Source organism: Scylla paramamosain, chromosome 28, assembly GCF_035594125.1.
Source record: "Scylla paramamosain isolate STU-SP2022 chromosome 28, ASM3559412v1, whole genome shotgun sequence".
NCBI lineage: Eukaryota > Metazoa > Arthropoda > Malacostraca > Decapoda > Portunidae > Scylla > Scylla paramamosain.
The window spans coordinates 3,203,654-3,221,514 of NC_087178.1; the positions used below are offsets into that span (position 1 = coordinate 3,203,654).

Below are 17,861 nucleotides of genomic sequence, written 5' to 3' on the forward strand. Positions count from 1 at the left end.
TGTCACGTGACTTGACTTTTGACTCCCTAACACTGACATACTCATGTATCTCTCTTTGATGTGACGGCATGATGGCAGCCTCCTCATTCTCAATATAGACCATGGATTTAGCTTCAATAACAACAGAAGTCTTAAAGGGACGCAAGGCAGAGGATTAGATGGACAAAATAAACTGAGATGGCTTGAGACAGACTCCACAGCAACATGAGGCTCTAGTATAGTTGGTCACACGGGTTTTCAAGGGTGTTTTTACAGTTCTTATGACTAGATTTTCTACATTACTAACAGCAGAAACAGTCTTGAGAACCCGGATAGTCATCTCTATGGCCTTTGAAAATAGTCGTGGTGAGACAGCAAAGCGTTTCTGAATAAGGGACTAAGTCTCGAGAGTAAGCAAGGCGGAGTAGCAGGTAAACAAGATGAGCTGAGGTGGCTTGGAACAGACGAGAAGCTGACATGAGTGAAGGTTACGTGCAGTTGCCCTTTCCGCAGTGGAGTTCTAGACGCCGAGAAGGATGGTGATTATAATTGATGGAGTTAGAGCGGAGTGAAGCGAGAGTACGTATGTGGAAGTGAACTGGCCTCAGCGTGTGGTGGAATTATTCATCACAGCATTCATTAAGCTTGCTCCACCAGAGAGGTAATGTAGACATCGTGACTGGATTGTCGTGTCATCATTGTGTTCTCGTAGCGTTTTTCCAAGATGACTAAAACTGATCTCTGTGCAATCATTGTATTTTGTATCATTTCGGTAATTCCTTCCAATATAAAAGTTGATATTTTTTGCGTTGTTATGATTGAATTTCTTCTACTATTGTTCATAAACTAATAAGGCAGTGTTGTTAACATTATTATATCCTGTACTGGAGAAACGGAGGCTCAGAGGGCTTTTATCTATTTATTTATTCGTTCTTCATAATTTTTTGTCATCCTTGGCCATTACCCCTCCTACATAAAAGAATAACCATTTTCTAAGCACCAGTTGTTACACTCATCTAACAGCCGCCTAATGCTTAGCTTAAGGTGCACAGTACTTATCTTAGCGTGATGCTCAATGGTGGTGAAGGTGGTGAAAAGGGTAATGACGGTGAACGAGAGGTTGGTATCAAAAGTCTGCCAAAGTAAAAACCCACCCATGAAGATTCTTTTATGAACATTTTACCCATACCAAGTCCACCCAGCGTCATAAAACTTAAACCTAACACACACTAACGTAACACCAATAGAGGTTGTGTTTTAGGGCGTATTTTGTCGATGGAATGACCGAGGGGAATAATTTTTCGACGGTATACAGAATGAAAGTCCTTCGCCGTGAGAGTAAACCAACTGTAATGTATCTTATCGCTGGAAGAATTATCTCTGGCAAATTACTGATGAAAATTTACTTTGGATAAAGTTGCAAGATGAATTAAATGGAGAGACACAGACAGACAGACAGACAGACAGACAGACAGACAGACAGAGAGAGAGAGAGAGAGAGAGAGAGAGAGAGAGGAGAGAGAGAGGAGAGAGGAGAGGAGAGAGAGAGAGAGAGAGAGAGAGAGAGAGAGAGAGAGAGAGAGAGAGAGAGAGAGAGAGAGAGAGAGAGAGAGAGAGAGAGAGTCAGAAAGAGAGAGGGAGAGAGAGTCAGAAAGAAGAGAGAGGGAGAGGGACATCAGCCCGTCAACCATGAAATCCCTCACGAACGAGCCAGAGAAGAATCCGACTTAGCAGGATGAGGGGTGCCTCCTATAACTTGGACGGCCTTAGAGCGACCTACAGGTTAATTTCCGTGGGAAACTTCTTTATGGCTCTTTTGGGAGAGTTCCGGCGCCTTTACCACCCCTTCCCCCGCCCCCCATTTGTCCTTATCTTAGTGGCGTCCCTTGCCCCTAACCTTTCGCCCTTACCCCGCTAGATTTTTACATAGGAAATTTAGTTATTTTCATTCTTCATTCACAAATCCCATTTTCTATCATTCCTGTGTCTTGCCTTCTCTCTTTGCCTGTCTGTGTGTACGTGTGTGTGTTCTTGCTACATTCTGACTCTCTCTCTCTCTCTCTCTCTCTCTCTCTCCTCTCTCTCTCTCTCTCTCTCTCTCTCCTCTCTCTCTCTTCTCTCTCTCTCTCTCATCTTTACATAATCCGATATTTAACTTCCCTAGATAATCCTCGAGTCTTCGCGGTAATTAATGAAGTCTCCATTGGCTTGGACGCTTCCACTGAGGCTCCCAAAGACAAATTCAACTGTGAGTCTGTGTAATTATCGTCCCTCGGAACTAATTACCTCGTCCCTGAACAAGGCTGGAGTGGACGTCTTGCTATGTTCCCCCTTAAGATAGTGTAGTGACAAGAATGAAAGGTGGTATAGAGTATTGGAATAATGTAATGATCGCTGCTTTGTTTTTTTTATTTTTTCTTCATTAAGGTTTTAGATCGTATCGTGATATTTTGGTGAAGTTAGAGTCCAGGACAGTACCTCACGAAACGAAGCTATAGTGACAGGATATAAATAAGTAGAATAAAATAGAATATAATAATAATACGTATGATGATCAGTGTTTTTTTTTATTTTTTATATATTTATTTTATTTTAGGGTTACACATTTAGATTCTAGATCGTAACTCTTTACTATGACAAAGTTAAAGTCTAAGCCAGAGATTCCCAAACGATGGTAAACAATTAAAATCGAGTTAATTCAATCAGAGTATTATATGCCATTATGCATTACCCTTTTATTTTCTTCATCTGACAACAATGGAAACAAACCACACACTGAGAATGAGGATAAAAAAAAATAAAAAAAAAATAATAAAATCTTCCTGATAATCCCATTGAAATATCTTCCATAAAATCATCTTTAAACTGTTCCCTTGAGGTGGCCAGCAGACCTGCACGTGTGTTGTGTATCTGAAAAAAAGACAAATAAAGCAACATGGAACTCCACAATCCCGCAGCGGCGCGTCAGTCAGGTGCAGGGCGGCGTGAACGGGAGGTGAGAGCGTGGAGAAGGAACGTGGCTCGGAAAGAATTGATGTTATGTCTTTCCTCTCCTGTAATCGTTTCTACCTCATCTCTGTGCGTGGCAGATCCCATCACCGCTTGACAACACGCACCGTCACTCGCTCGCCATGCAATTCTGTTCATTTTTCCCTCACTTCCATCCAGATTTCACCCCTAAAATCTCTTTTCGTCTTTAAATATCAAGGGAAATAAAGATACAGGTGTTGTTATTTGTTGTAATGCAAGTGTGGGGATTATTATGGTTTTTCCCTCACTTCCAACCAAATGTCTGCTCTAAAATCACGTTTCATCGTTAAATATGGAAAAAAAACTACAGGTGTTGTTATGAATGTTGTAGTATAGGTGTGGGATCATTATTGTTTATTTTTTTATCTATTTATTAATTTTTTTATTTCCATCTAAATTTCATCCCTAAAATCACGTTTCACCATCAAATATCAGGAGAAAATATAAATACAGATGATAGTATGTATCCTGTACTGGAAGCTTGTTTTTTTTTTTTTTTTCGTTCACTTCCATCCAAATTTTTCCATGTTTCACCATCAAATATTTTGGGAAAGTAAAAATACAGGTGTTATGATATGTTGTAACACAGGTATGGGAGTTTGTTGCCTGTTCTTACCTTTCTCACAAGGGGCAGGAATCGCTCGGCTCCGTCACTTGCATCCAGAACTAAATTGGCTTTTCTCTCGGATCTTTTACTTGTCTTTCCTTCTTCTTTTCTTTTCTTTTCTGGAGAGGCATTATGATTGTTTTCTCCCTTGGTCTGTTTCCCTAATAAAAAAAAGCCAAATCGTAACTTCTCATCGCCAAAAATTTAAATACAATTGGTCCTCAGGGTGTAGAATCCAACAATCTTTTTGCCTTTTTTTCAGTGGGAGAGTATTTCTTCAGGTTATTCATTTCTACCCAATTTCCCCAAAACTCATAACTTCTCATGAAATACTCGCTGGAGGCCACAGTACAGGAGTTACTCTGAATGCGGGATAAGAAAGCAGCCAGCCTCCGAAGTGGTGAAGATGAACTGTTGCTCATGTCAGTTACTTCTATCCGAATCTCCCCTCCCTCCAAAAATATCGCAACATTTCACCGTAAAAGTAGCCGTATAGAAACGAAGGTGCTGCTCAAGATGGACTCAATAACAATCTCAAATTTCTTAGACTGAGTAATTTTTCTGGTTAATTTGATACAACTTCCCGGAAATATAGAACGAAGGTGGTAAATAAGTGGAACCCAATAACCTTCTTATGCTTCCTCGACAGGTGAGTGATTGTTCTGGTCAGTCACTTCCGTAAAATCCCCACAAAAACAGTAGAGTTTCACCGTAAATATAACTGTGAATATAACCGTAAAATATAGCCGTAAATATCACAACTATAACCGTAAATACAACAATCCCCACACACACACAAAAAAGCAGAGTTTAACAGTAAACATAACCGTAAAAATAACAGCGCAGCGTTTCAACATAAACATAACCGTAGAAAAACAAGGCTGCTAATCAAGTGAAACTCCATAACTTCCATGACCTCAGATTTCTTAGAGTAATCGTTCTGGTCAGTCACTTCCGTTGAACCCCCAAAAATCACAACATATCCCCCCGAAGAATTACCGTAGAAGGGAAGGCACTACTCTAGGTGTGACTCAATACCTGCCTTACGTTCCTTTGATGGCAGCGAAATTGTTCGGATCACTGGATGAATAGGAATCAGAACAGGTCGCTCCATTCATTGATTCCCCTTAAAGAACGAACGAACACTCATCACCGAGATTACTTGATCAAAAGCTTCCCAGGTAACGGAGGGTCCTTAGGAAGTGATGGGGGTCTTGTAATATTGCGAAGATTTAGGGAAGAAAGGCGCTGGGTTTGAGGGCCTGGCATAAGGGACGGGGGAGAAGATTGGGTTAGTGGAGGAAAACGAGAACGAGAGGAAAATGTGAAGAGAAGATGGTGGGCAGAATGATTTAGATGAACCGCAGGTGTCTGGAGTAGAAATGGGTTAGAATAAGGAAAGCTGATAGAGGATGTGAAATCGTGCCGGAGAAATGAGGGTGAGTGGGGAGGAAGGAAGGACGTGAGTGAGTAAGGGAATAGTTACGAGGGAGATAAGTGAAGTGGGATAGAGGGTAAAGTGAAGTGGAATGTTGCCGGAATGAGACCCAGGGAAGAGCCGCCTGAGGTGATTGCATACTTGGAGGAAGGGAAAGAGGTAAAGAGTTAGATGAAAAGCTTACGAGAGGCGGAGGCAGTGGGAAAAAAGACGAAAAGAATGCAAATTGTAAGGGAGATGCACCACGTGACCGGGAACGAAGTAACACAACGCAGAGAGAGAGAGAGAGAGAGAGAGAGAGAGAGAGAGAGAGAGAGAGAGAGAGAGAGAGAGAGAGAGAGAGAGAGAGAGAGAGAGAGAGAGAGAGAAATATTTATGAATCCCATGTCTCCTCTCCGTCTAGAGAAAGTGGTCTTAATGCGTAACCATAAATCCCTTGCATGCATTCTTCTCGCTGCACTGAAATGGTTCCCGCGCCTCGTATTGGAGAAGGCGACCTTTCTGTCCCCGAGGCGCGGCTCTCTCTCTCGCTGTGCTCGGGGCGGAAAGATGATAGGAGGAGGAAAGGCTACATAGGTTCCCTCTTATTTTTTTGTCCAGACATGTTTTCCACCTCTGGGTTCTCCTGGGAGCTTCTGCCGGCAGTGTTAGGCTTCGATGACTTAATTTTGTCCTCTCCGTTCTTCTGATCCTCCTCTTCCTTCTCCTCCTCCTCTTCTTCTTCCTCTCCTCTGCCTTCACCCTCACCCTCTCAGACGCTGACGACCTACTCAGCCTTGGCTAAATTTAGAGAGTAAAGAAGAAAAAAAGAAGAGAGGCTAATTTTCTGTAATCTGATTTGCCTGTTGCATTTTTGCCCCCTTCGCTGAGATGATTCAATTTTCTGGAGGCTTTTTTTCGTAATCTGCGCTGTTAGGAGATTATCGTTCTTATGTGAAGTGTTGCTACGTTTTGTATTTATGAGATTAAGTTTTTTTCTTTAATACTTGAGACAACAACATTATAAAAAAAAGAAATAGGCGCGTCCTTGTGATGTTAAGATGCATTCCTCGCTCCCAGAGTCACAACCATCGAGTTTAGAATCCCTTCCTGCCTCGTTTACCTGTAATTACCTATGCAAACTTACCTGCGAAGGGCGTTTTGCCTTAGAATCCACCTCTTGCCAATCGATCACGGGTCTGCTGATCTTGTGACGCCCTGCTGCTTCTTCCTGCTGCTCCACACTGCCGTCCCTCGCCGCTCCCCACAGCCTCTCCCTCACATCACATCGTCCTTCGCTTCCATCTTTCATACTGGCTTTTGCTTTCTTGGTCTTTCTTCCTTATGCCTGTATATTCGTCTCGTCTCATACGAAATACCTGTCTGTGTCTCTCTCTCTCTCTCTCTCTCTCTCTCTCTCTCTCTCTCTCTCTCTCTCTCTCTCTCTCTCTCTCTCTCTCTCTCTCTCTCTCTCTCTCTCTCTCTCTCTCTCTCTCTCTCTCTCTCTCTCTCTCTCTCTCTCTCTCTCTCTCTCTCTCTCTCTCTCTCTCTCTCTCTCTCTCTCTCTCTCTCTCTCTCTCTCTCTCTCTCTCTCTCAGGCGTATAGAGTTCACCACAGGGTGAATAGTAGAACTTCCTTTCATCCTTTCCTATGAAAATTCCATGTCGGTTTTACCATACTGCATGGTACTTTTCCCAACTATTTCCATGCCAGCGCAAGCTGGAGGGAGTGGTGGGTGGGGAGGAACCTTCTGCTGTGCTGTTCTCTCTCTCTCCCCTGTAGCTAGTTAGAAGTAGTTACCAAACAGCCTTTCAAGGACCAAAAAGGTCTGTTGCTGTTTGGCTTTCCTTTGTATCCCTTTGTACCTTTCTACCCACGCTTCTATTTACACCCACGCCTCTCCCCTGAAGGGGCCGGGACGTACCAGGCACTCCCACTTGGATCTAGCCGGATTACCCCTAGGGTTGGTTACACGGGCCATCACCCACCCTCCCACGGCCGCCCCGATATGAGGAGTTGACGGGGGCGGGATGGCTGGGACGGCTGGGATGGTTGCCTGTCAATGTGGAGAGCCTGGTGGGGTTTGCCTTTCACCCGTCATTACCCGCGCGCCTCAATACACATGCAGCGGGCCAGCACAGCTCTCCCGGTCCTGAATCCCTCTTCGTGTTTGGCGGCGAGCTTAGGTTCTTTGTATGAAGCTGTGCTGGAAACTCAATCCAGCTCAGGGTATCAAGGTTGGACTGACTGTTGACTAATGGGGAGGATTGCAGTGGCCTTGGGGGTTATTCAGCTATAGAGGCTTTATGTTAAGGCACTCCAGTGTTGTATATGAACCTGCTTATGAACTGTTCCGTGTTTGTGTCACTCATGCTGCTGCAACATGAGATAAGTGAATGTGTGAGACTCGCCTCTTAACTGTCACTATATGCCATTAATGTTTTGCAGATTTAGGGAATTTTTTCTATTGTTCCTTCTTTTAATCTTAATGTCATTCAGAAACAGACACTAGACAGTGGCTTAAAAAAAAAATTCATGTCCTTGGTGAGAGACAATATGGCCTTTTGTCCTCACACGCGGTAGAGGCTAAGCGAAGCGCTCAAAGCCAGCCAGTGTGGCGTGAGATCTGGCTTAACACCCCATTAAGGATTACGGAGGCCTTTGTCCCGCACTGGATTCACGCAAACTGATGGCATCACTGGAGGAACCTTGTGTCAGATTAACGATTACTCCGTGAGGGTGAGGGGCACATTCCTAAACATTTCGCCATCTTTCCTCTGTCATTTAACAGGCTCTGGTGGAGGTTGCTTAAGGGTTTCAAGGAGGTTTCCTTTATTGATAGCTTAACAAGGAATTTTGCATCATCATTATACAAAAGGTATCCAGTGAGACCTGATTATTTCCGTTGCGTTCAAAAATGTTCCTGCAAAGATAACAAGATAACAAACCATTTAAGAACACCGTCCCGACTTGAGGCACATTACCATTACCTCCATATTCGTGCGTGAGCGCCAGCCCGGCACGTGGCACGCCCCTCAGAAATCAATTCTACTTATTGGGCTGGATCTGCATGCGACATATCTGAGTAGAGGAGACGAAGGGAACGCTCGCAAGGCTCATGGAGTGGAATAAGTTGATTGATCCTGCTGAGAGCTGCTCGAAATGGAAGGTCTGCCTGTGAAGAGAAACCCTTTTATGAACTTGTCGGTGAGTGCAAAACGTCCCCTCCTTCCAACACTCTGGTGCGTGTGACTCATATTGATATACTGACATAAAAATGATGAATGATTGATAGACGAATAGACAGATGACTATGTGGGTAGATAGACTGATAGATAAGTTGGTTCATTGTAAGATAAATGGTTTAAATAATTATGATAAAATTATGCTCGATATTTTTAACACTTATTTTTCTTCCCTCCCAAGCTCCTTCCAGTTACCACTTCTCGTCTTTACCTGCCTGTACCAGCAGCATGCTAATGAATTTTCCCGGAATCAAGGTGAGCCAAAACATCATTCCTCTCAACTTGCTTCCTATTAACATTTTTGTATCCAGTTTCCCTCGAGCCAGGAAAATGTGAGTGAATTTGTTTTACTGTTTATGGTGAAGAAGGAAAGATACTGAGTGAAGTCACATCAGAGAACATCATGGGTTCGTATCGGAGTAGGAGTGGTTCTCTAGCACTGCCTTTGAATGGAGGTACGAGTATATAGCTAAGGGCAGAAGTTCTTTCTGTAAGTGGAGCAGGTGAAGCCCCTTACCTGCTCAACTTGAGTCGATTTTACTTTCCTACGCGAAGCCACATGAATTAAGTGAAGAAAAATATGAGCATTTCATGTCGGATATTTTTGATGTTGGACGGTTTTTCAAAGTAGTAGTTAAGTAATCCAATATCGATTTGTTGTGAATAGAATACAAAAATAACGTCTTACAGACTTCCGCTTTTTTCTTCGAATACTCGTATATTTATACGGTGAATGGAGTAGAAAGGTGTGTTGTCCAGCCTTCCACGGGGAATGGTCAAGGTCAAAAGACTTCGCTGCTGCCTCCACTGCCGCGCCCTGCCGTCTGTGGCTGGGAGAGATCGGACGTGTGTGTGGTCTTGATGTGTTTGTGTTTGTGCTCGAAAAGTTTTAATTGCAATGTCCATGTTTGTCTTTTGAGGAAATCATTTGAACTGCATGTCTTCCATGAATACTGTGTGGATGGGGCAGTTCAGAAAGACGTGTTTTGAAAATGTAGCGCGTATTCTTGCCTCAGTCCTTTTAAAAATAAAAAAAAGTCTTGAAGAACAAGTTACGGCAAGTCCTCCCTGCACCGCCACACCTGCCCCCTCCCCACCACCCCGCAGGTATGTCACACCAGAAAATTATACAACGCTAGATAAAAAAAAAACGTAAACTTGAAATTCCATACAAATTAATATTTTAATTAGATGAATTATGAAATTCTGCGCCAGTGTTAAAAATAACCATGTAGAGCGGTCGCGAAAACACACACACACACACACACAGGTAAATGCGTGTGCGAGTGCGTACAATACCGGCTGTCCTGAATTTTTAGAATACTTTGTATGTATTTAACAAAATAAATATATATAATAACGTTTCCCCGCCGAGGCAGGACGATGCAGGCCACTTACCATTCCCGCGGCGTGTGGGGCGGGGCGGCGCGGGGCGTTGGGACAGACAGGCACTTGGCCAGGCGGCGACCATTCACCCCGGCATAACACGTTCCCGCTGCGATGCTCGGCGTGCGCTGTTTGCATTACAGTTCACTTTATTGCGCTTGATCGCGACCCAAAGTTTCAATGCCGCTTATTTTATTATGTTTTCCCTGCGTAAAGCTGAAGGTAAAACCGGTTGGTAATAATAACCTGCGTAGCCCGGCATAGGTAACGTTTACATGTGTACCCCCTGTATATTCCCTCCCCACGCGATGCCAAGCAAGCGCCACACGCAAGCACACCCCGCCCGCACTCTGAGACGACTAAACAACCTTGTCATTCTATAATTGGGTAACAAACACACCTAAAAAACCATGAAAGGAAAGTAAGATCTGATAAACGTCACCGAATAAATTGTCTCGACATTTTACCCTTTTATTTCGTGCACTCGGTTCCTGTCGCTTCCCCGTTTTCTTTTGCGAGACAAGTGGGTTTGCATTCCGTCCCTCCAGAGTTTATACGAAATTTTCCCATTACTTCTTAAAGGTATTTAGGAATGCGAAGAAATAAAACGTTAATGCTGTGAAATTTACGATAATAGCCACTTACGGTATAATGAAGTTGTCGTATATCACTTGTTTTGACTGCAAACTTTGGCGAGGAGGCTTAACGTGATGCATTATTGGTCGATCGGTAGGTAGCAGGAATATGATGTTTTTTGTTCGGTACGGAATTATGTGCGTGGAAGGAATCAATAGCTAGAGTTTTATTTATTTATTTATTTTATTTTTTTCATGCACATATTTTTTTTTCTTTTTTCTATAGTGGTATCTATTATATTTACCTTTTTTTCATTTTTTCCCTTTTTTTTTCCTTTCTTTCCCGACGCTTCTGTATCGCATCAAGCTCTTCCTCGTTTCTTCCTTCCTTCCTCTCTCCTCTCCTCCTCTCCATTACTTCCTCTCTCCTCTCCTCTCTCCCTCCCTCCCCCCTTCCTCCTTCCTTCCTTCCCTCCTTCCTTCCTTCCTTCCTTCGTCGTTTTCTTCCTCACTTCAAAATTCCTCTCATTCCTTTCGACCCACCAGGTGTCCACCCCGCAATTTTTCACCACCACCACCACTGCTACCACCACCACCACCACCACTGCCCATCTCCCTCGCTTCCTCCACACCACTCACCCACTTTCTCCCTCCAAACCTGCTCCACTTTTTATCCCCTTACTACTTCCCCTCTCTTTACCCAAACGCTCCCCCTCACCTCCCCCTCATCTCCCCTCACCTACACCTACCAACCTGCACCCTTCCAAACGCCACAGCCCCATAAGCTCCCGCCCCCGCAGTGTGACCCCCAGTTCGCCATCACTTGCACGAAACTTGAGACTTGATATTTGCACCTGAATCTGAAAGTCTTATCGATATTTGTGCTGGAAATATGTGGGTGGATGGAGCCTGAATGCCTAACTTTTGACGCATAAAGGTTATAGATGCGGGGGTACTTGGCTTAAAGGTTGAAAAAAAAAAATAAGTGGATATTTAAGGATACCAGGCCAGATATCCGGATATTTGTGGGGCTTTTCAGCGCTGTGGATATTATTTTAAAAGTCAAGAGAAAGAGGAAAAGCAAATGAATTTTCATATGAATATTCACGCTTTTCTGTTTGTGTGTGTGTGTGTGTGTGTGTGTGTATGTGTGTGTGTGTGTGTGTGTGTGTGTGTGTGTGTGTGGTTTTATTCAGAAAGATTTACGTTTTTTTTTTTCTGCTGTTGTATTTACTTCGAGTTACAAAGACTTGAAAAAAAAAAAAAAATACTGCCCTTTGCTTCATATTCAAGCTTTTCCTGTGATAAGATCATTTGCATTTCCACGTTATATGAGAGAGAGAGAGAGAGAGAGAGAGAGAGAGAGAGAGAGAGAGAGAGAGAGAGAGAGAGAGAGAGAGAGAGAGAGAGAGAGAGAGAGAGAGAGGAGAGAGAGGAGAGAGAGAGAGATGAGAGAGAGAGAGGCCGCAGGTTGATATATTCATATTAAAAAAAAAATGTGAAAAACGATAAGTAGCTACTATATTTCCTTTACCTCAGTAGAGAATCAGCTAAAATACAGATTATTTAACTCGAAAACTGTTACATTTGACACTTTCCCTCAAAAAAAAAAAAAAATAAATAAATAAATAAGTGAAAAAGTCTGTTTATCATCACATCTGGAGCCGTCTGTCATTGAGAACCTCGCCTCCTTCACTTCTTCCACCTTCTCCCTCCCTAATTTTCCTTCCACGCCCAGGAGCGGCGGCATATCCTCGCGGCATAACGTTATTTTTAACTTGATAACTCATTTGGCATTCAGAGGGTGGCCCGGCTAAGTGGCTTCATAAGTAACACCTCCCACCAGGCCGCCCCCCCCCACCCCCGCCCTCCTCCTTAAGCTTAATGCCGATCTCATTTTATATTTCCCTTCCTCGCCTCATTCTTTTGTCCCTCAACACTATTGGATCCTTTGTGCGCTCGTCATTGCCCGTGGTTCGAATCCCCGTGAGAATCTGGCAATATTGCAATAATTCTCGCTCTCTCCTTAGACATTGTTTTCTTCTTTTACATTTTTTTAAATTCATGATTACGTCGGTAACTTGAATTAGTATATTTTTTTTTTGTTTTTTCCCGTCGCGCATGCCTTCGCTAGTTCGGGCTTAATTCGTAAAACACTGATATTGAGCTGAACATCTCTTGGATTTTATCTTCTTCCGTTTTTTTTAACTCCTTGCAATGTCGCAGATTTGTTTCAGTGAGCTTTTTTTTTCTTCCTTCTTGGTCTCTTTTTCTGGCGCAGTCCTTTATGTATTCTCTTTGTTCTTCATAACGCGGAGGCGAATTTTGCTTACCAGTGAATTTCGTCGAGTCTTTTGAAGTGCTTGAGCGTAGTAAGTAGGCTTCGAGTGGGAGAGTGGGAGAGAGAGAGGGAGAGAAGGAGAAATCCAGGCGCGGGAGACGAGGAGAGGGAAGAGAAGCAATAAAGTGAGAGTAGAATAGAGAGAGATTTACTACCGATTACGTTGTTTTGTAGGGAGAGGAATAGGTAGAAGAGAGGGAGGCGGTAGACGGGAAGGGCAGTACATTGTGCCTGGAGAGGAGAAAGGGAAGAGGGAAAGCGTTGCCCTGAGGTAGGATGGAGAGGGAAAGGACGGAGCTTCAGCAAGGGAGGAGTGAAAGGGGAAAGGTAGCCTGAGGGAGGGGAGAGGAAAGAGGGGAAGCTGCTGTGGGTAGGATGTGATTGTTCGAGTACTTGTGGGACGAAAGGGAGGGAGGAGGGTGGAAAGCGAGATAAAAGTTAGAGAGAGAGAGAGAGAGATGAGGAGAGAGAGAGAGAGAGAGAGAGAGAGAGAGAGAGAGAGAGAGAGAGAGAGAGAGAGAGAGAGAGAGGAGGGGGGGGGGGGCGCAGGGAGGGTGAGGCAATAACACGGTGTAGAGAGAGACGAAGCGACGAAGGGAGACTGGGAGGGAAGGAGAGAAAAAGAGGAGGGGAGGAAAGGAACGGCATGGAGGTACGGAGAGAGGGAATGAATGAACAGAAAGGAATACTGCTCTGACGGAAGTGGAAATGGATCCGAACCCAACCGGAAATAATAAAAAAAAAGAAACTGAAAAATAAATTCAACAAAACACAACAAAACTGCAAACAAAAAAAAAGATAATGAGAGACTGCCACTAGCAAAGAAAAAAAAAAAAACGCAGCAAAATAAAAGAAAGAGATAAAAAAGAATTGGATACAAGAAGAAGTCTCATTACCTGAAGAAGACACCCTCCCCCACATAAACCCCCCCACATACCCCCCCACACCATCCTCCTCACCCTTCCTCCCCACCTTCACCTTTAACCTGAGCAGAACCTTAGCTGCGACACGTGATCTTCAGAGGTGGAGAATGCACACCACACACACTCGTCGCTTTGCATATTATGAAAACATTAGTGCCTTTGATGTTGTGGTTCATGTTTGAGGTGGTTTTCCTAATTCACGCCGGAGAACACAAGCAGAATGAGACCTCGAGCTTAGCAAGGAGGGAGTGAAGCTTTTTTTTTTAAGTTTAAAGAGGAAATTATATAATGAAGAGACACAGAGAAAGACATAGAGAGTTTGTGTTCTGGTTTTGAATAGTTTGACGTAATAAAGAGAGAGAGAGACAGACTGAGAGACTTAGTTCTGCGAATGATTACGTTGATGAGACCACTTATTTCTAGGGATAAAGAGGAAACTATATAATGAAGTGAGACAGAGACAGAGTTCTTTGTGTTCTGGGTTTGAATAGATGAAATGAAGTAATAGATAATCACGGGCAGAGGGAGGCTTAGTTCTGTGGAAAAGAGAAAATTATATAGTGAAGAGAGACAAAGAGAGAGAGAGACAGAGAGAGAGTGTGTGTGTGTGTGTGTGTGTGTGTGTTCAGGGTTTGAATAGATAACGTAATAGACAAACAGACATGGATAGAGAGAGACTTACTTCTGTGATTGATTATATGACGCAATTATATAACGAAGAGATAAAACAGACGCACGAAGACAGAAAGAGACGGAATTTAAGAGATTTATAGTTAAGTAGGAGTGACGTAATGAACAAAGGGAGACAGACAGACAGAGAGAAACAGCAACAGCTTTGGTTCTGTGGTACATTGAATTGTTTAGGCTTTATATGATAGAGAGAGAGAGAGAGAGAGAGAGAGAGAGAGAGAGAGAGAGAGAGAGAGAGAGAGGAGGAGAGAGAGAGAGAAAATTCGTATTTGTCTTCCATGTCTCTCTCTCTCTCTCTCTCTCTCTCTCTCTCTCTCTCTCTCTCTCTCTCTCTCTCTCTCTTCTTTCTTTTTCTGTTTCTTTCTTTTTCAAGGACGTAAATCGCGCAGTGTATTAAGTGCGGCAGGATGTGTTGGAGCTTCAATACCACGCGGATTGCAAAATACATCCTGTTTCTTACGCTGGCTGGCAATCATCGCCCTATTGTTGTGTATATTTTTCCTTTCCCCTCTTTATTCCTTTACTCCGTCTTCCTCATTTTCCGCTTGATCTCTTTCTTACCTCTTCTTGCCTTGTTTACTTTTTTTTTACTTTCTGTACTTTCCCTCCCTCCCTCCTCCTGCTTCTCTTCCTCTTCCTCTTCCTCTTCCTCTCCCTCTTTCTCTTTCTCCTCGTTATTTTCCTGTCGTCTCCTCATACCACAAGTAGCGAAGAGCTCCAGAATTCCCTACTAAAACAGGTAACCTAGTTATATGCGACAAGGCTTTCTGTTCCTTCCCACTCTTATGTTCCTCCTCCTCCTCCTCCTCCTACCTCCTCCTCTTGTGACAACGATGTCTGCAACTTGCTACTCTTATGTTCGTCTCCATCTTCCTCCTCGTAGTCATATTTCTCCTTCCGTTCCTCCTCCTCCTCCTCCTCCCTCCTCCTCCTCCTCCTCTCTCCTCAAAGCCTTTCTGCTACTTCCTAATCTTATATTCCTCCTCTTCCTACTTCTGCTCCACCCATTTCTCCTGTTCTTTCCTCATCCTCTTCCTCCTCCTGCTCCTCCTGCTGCTCATCATCCCTCCCCCATTCTTCCTATTCTATTCCATTACCTGGTACTCTCAAACACATCCTCCTGCTCCACGCCTTCCTCTTTGTCCTTCCTTCTCCGGCCATTCCCTTCAATTTTTTCCCTTCCTTCTCCTCATCGGGCTGGACGCCAGACTCGACAAGATGAACGAGGCGGTGATTTAGCCGAGTGGCCTTCCCATAGAGGTGAATGTTGGTTCTGCTGGACCGATAAGCAGAAAAGAACCGTGAAGGGGAGTGAGAGGTGGGGACCCCAGACGAAGGAAAACCATCGTAAGAAACACCCTCATTTTTTCCACCTCAACATGCTTTTATCCACTTGTGTTTCTACAGGTAAACTCTGGAAATCCTTGCCTGCTTCTGTATTTCGTCCTTCCTATGACTTGAACACTTTTCCTCGTGTTTTTGGATGAGACTTTGACTTCTCTTCAGGGGCTGGTATTCTCATTGGGTCTTGTTTTCATATATTTTGTTCCCTTGTTCCATTTATCCAGTGCCCTCTTACATACGAAAACGGTGAGTGATTAGACATGAAGTTTTCCCTTCGAGGTAACCTAGTAATTTTTTCCATTTCAAGGTGTTGGTGCTCTTGTCTTATGAGCAGGTGTACGATTGGAGGTGTTGTTCTTGCGTGTGTTGTGCCAGTATTCTGTATAATTAGTGCTGGTGTAAATGATTAAGACAGGTTTCGGAACACGTATCGTTGACCAGGTGTTCTTGTCCAGGGGCATAATTACAGGTGTTATTGTCCTTGTGTTCGGCCATGGTAGGTAGCGGTGCAGTGAGTCTAAGTGTATATAATTAAGACAGGTGTTGTTGTGGCGTGCACGGGCTGTGTTGCTGTCTGCGCGTGTGTGTGTAATTAAATGTCGGTTATCAAGGTGCGCATTTATCAAGGAGCTACATTCTTGACGTGTAATTGGACAGCATGATATTAATTTACTAGTGCTATTACCGTGATTGCTTATATTCCGGGAAAGGTTTAATATTTTTCCTTGTATGATAAAACTACATCTAAGAATAAACGATGTAAGGAAAAATAGGACCAAGCAAATGACTTAACCATACGCTATGCACCAATTGAGTGGAACAGAAATGAATCCCACTATAATGTCAAAGGGAATAATTTAAGTTAAGACTTTATAGCGAAGTAAAATACATACGAGAAAGAATGCAAGAATATACGAAAGAAAATTACTTAATTGCGTAACTTTCATAAGGTGCATGATATTGAATCCTCACACCAGAAAAGAACAATACAAGAGCAATGAAGAAATCACTTTGAAAAAACAAAATACAAAAGGTGTTTTAGAATTTTATATACAACATCGAAGAACACACACAGACAAGCAAAAGGAAGAAAATCACCAGCCACCGAGTATTCAAAAAGTGAACGACACAGAACCGGAAACTCAGAAAAGCACAACAAGAGGAAAAGATTAATTACTGTACTAAAAGCTTAGTACAAAAGATTACCGAGGAGGAAACAAATTACTCAACCAACCACGTGCCATTCGAGAGGAGGGTGACCGGAACTCGAAACTCCCCATGAAAGCAGAATGCAAGAGTGAGGAACTAATGTCATTATGAAAACCCGAGTCCCAGGGATTACCAAAGACCTGGAGGACCTGGGGAAGGAAAGCACTAACTCACTTCGACTCCACAGCCACCAGATGTCTTCCGGTCTGCCTCAACCTTCCAGGAGGCCAACACAGCTCTTAGGGAAACCACGAGGGGATAAAAACATAACCTAATGAAGCTCACGAGGTTAGCTGCGCCATCCCCCTCCAGGAAGCACCCGAGAGAGGCGAAATGTGGCCGAGAGAAGAAAAAGTCTACAACAGAAACTTGAAATTTTGACTTGTGTGGCGGAGCTGGAGGGTCTATAAGGAAAAAAATATGAGGCGAAGAAGAGGAGGGAAGAGAGGATAAGAGAATGTGAAGAGAGGGAGGCAGGTTTGAAGATCGTTTGTTGATGGGGGAAAGAGAGAGAGAGAGAGAGAGAGAGAGAGAGAGAGAGAGAGAGAGAGAGAGAGAGAGAGAGAGAGAGAGAGAGAGAGAGACTATCAGATAATGCAGTCTCCAACTTTTGTGAAAAAAAAAATTCCTTAATGAAGAAGACAAATAAAATACACACACTAAATAAAAAAAAAAGTCACGAAAAAGAGAAGAAGAAAAACAACATCCGAAATCAATAATAATAATAAAAAAAATAATAGACAGAGGCATTCGTCGCTTGAATTTCAGTGGGGCTCGGCGCGTGGTTGTGCCGACTCGAGAGCAAAGGAAATAAAGAGAGGAATTTCAGCATTAATACAGTGGGCTCGCCAGGTGAGGGGCGGCTGGGGAGGGGGAAGGACAGGGACGGAGCACCTGGGAATGGAAGGCAGCAGTGCATGTAACAAGGTGTATTACCGGAATGAAGAGAATGCGAGGGTAGGTAGGGTTGGATCACCTCTTTAAAGGAGAAAAGCGAAACGAGAAGCACCTAAGGCTATGTCGGCTTAGAGAGAGAGAGAGAGAGAGAGAGAGAGAGAGAGAGAGAGAGAGAGAGAGAGAGAGAGAGAGTCATGTAGATAAACGAAGGTGAAAA

The 17,861-nt window shown here is 43.5% G+C and overlaps 1 protein-coding gene across 30 annotated transcripts in view; it reads left to right on the forward strand.

Annotated features, from left to right (window-relative positions):
• The window catches only part of LOC135114712 (uncharacterized), a 200,278-nt gene that overhangs the window by 35,190 nt on the left and 147,227 nt on the right, over nt 1-17,861 (forward strand). For 11 of the 30 annotated variants that reach the window (XR_010275638.1, XR_010275639.1, XR_010275640.1 and 8 more), the window contains exon 3: nt 8,461-8,534. The exons of the other annotated variants lie outside the window; for them this stretch is intronic. Coding sequence is in view for 8 of the 11 variants with exons in the window: in XM_064030672.1 (XP_063886742.1) it covers nt 8,461-8,534 (74 nt within the window). In the remaining 3 variants the exon portion in view is untranslated. The remainder of the gene's footprint in view (nt 1-8,460; nt 8,535-17,861) is intronic. 30 annotated transcript variants of the gene reach the window in all.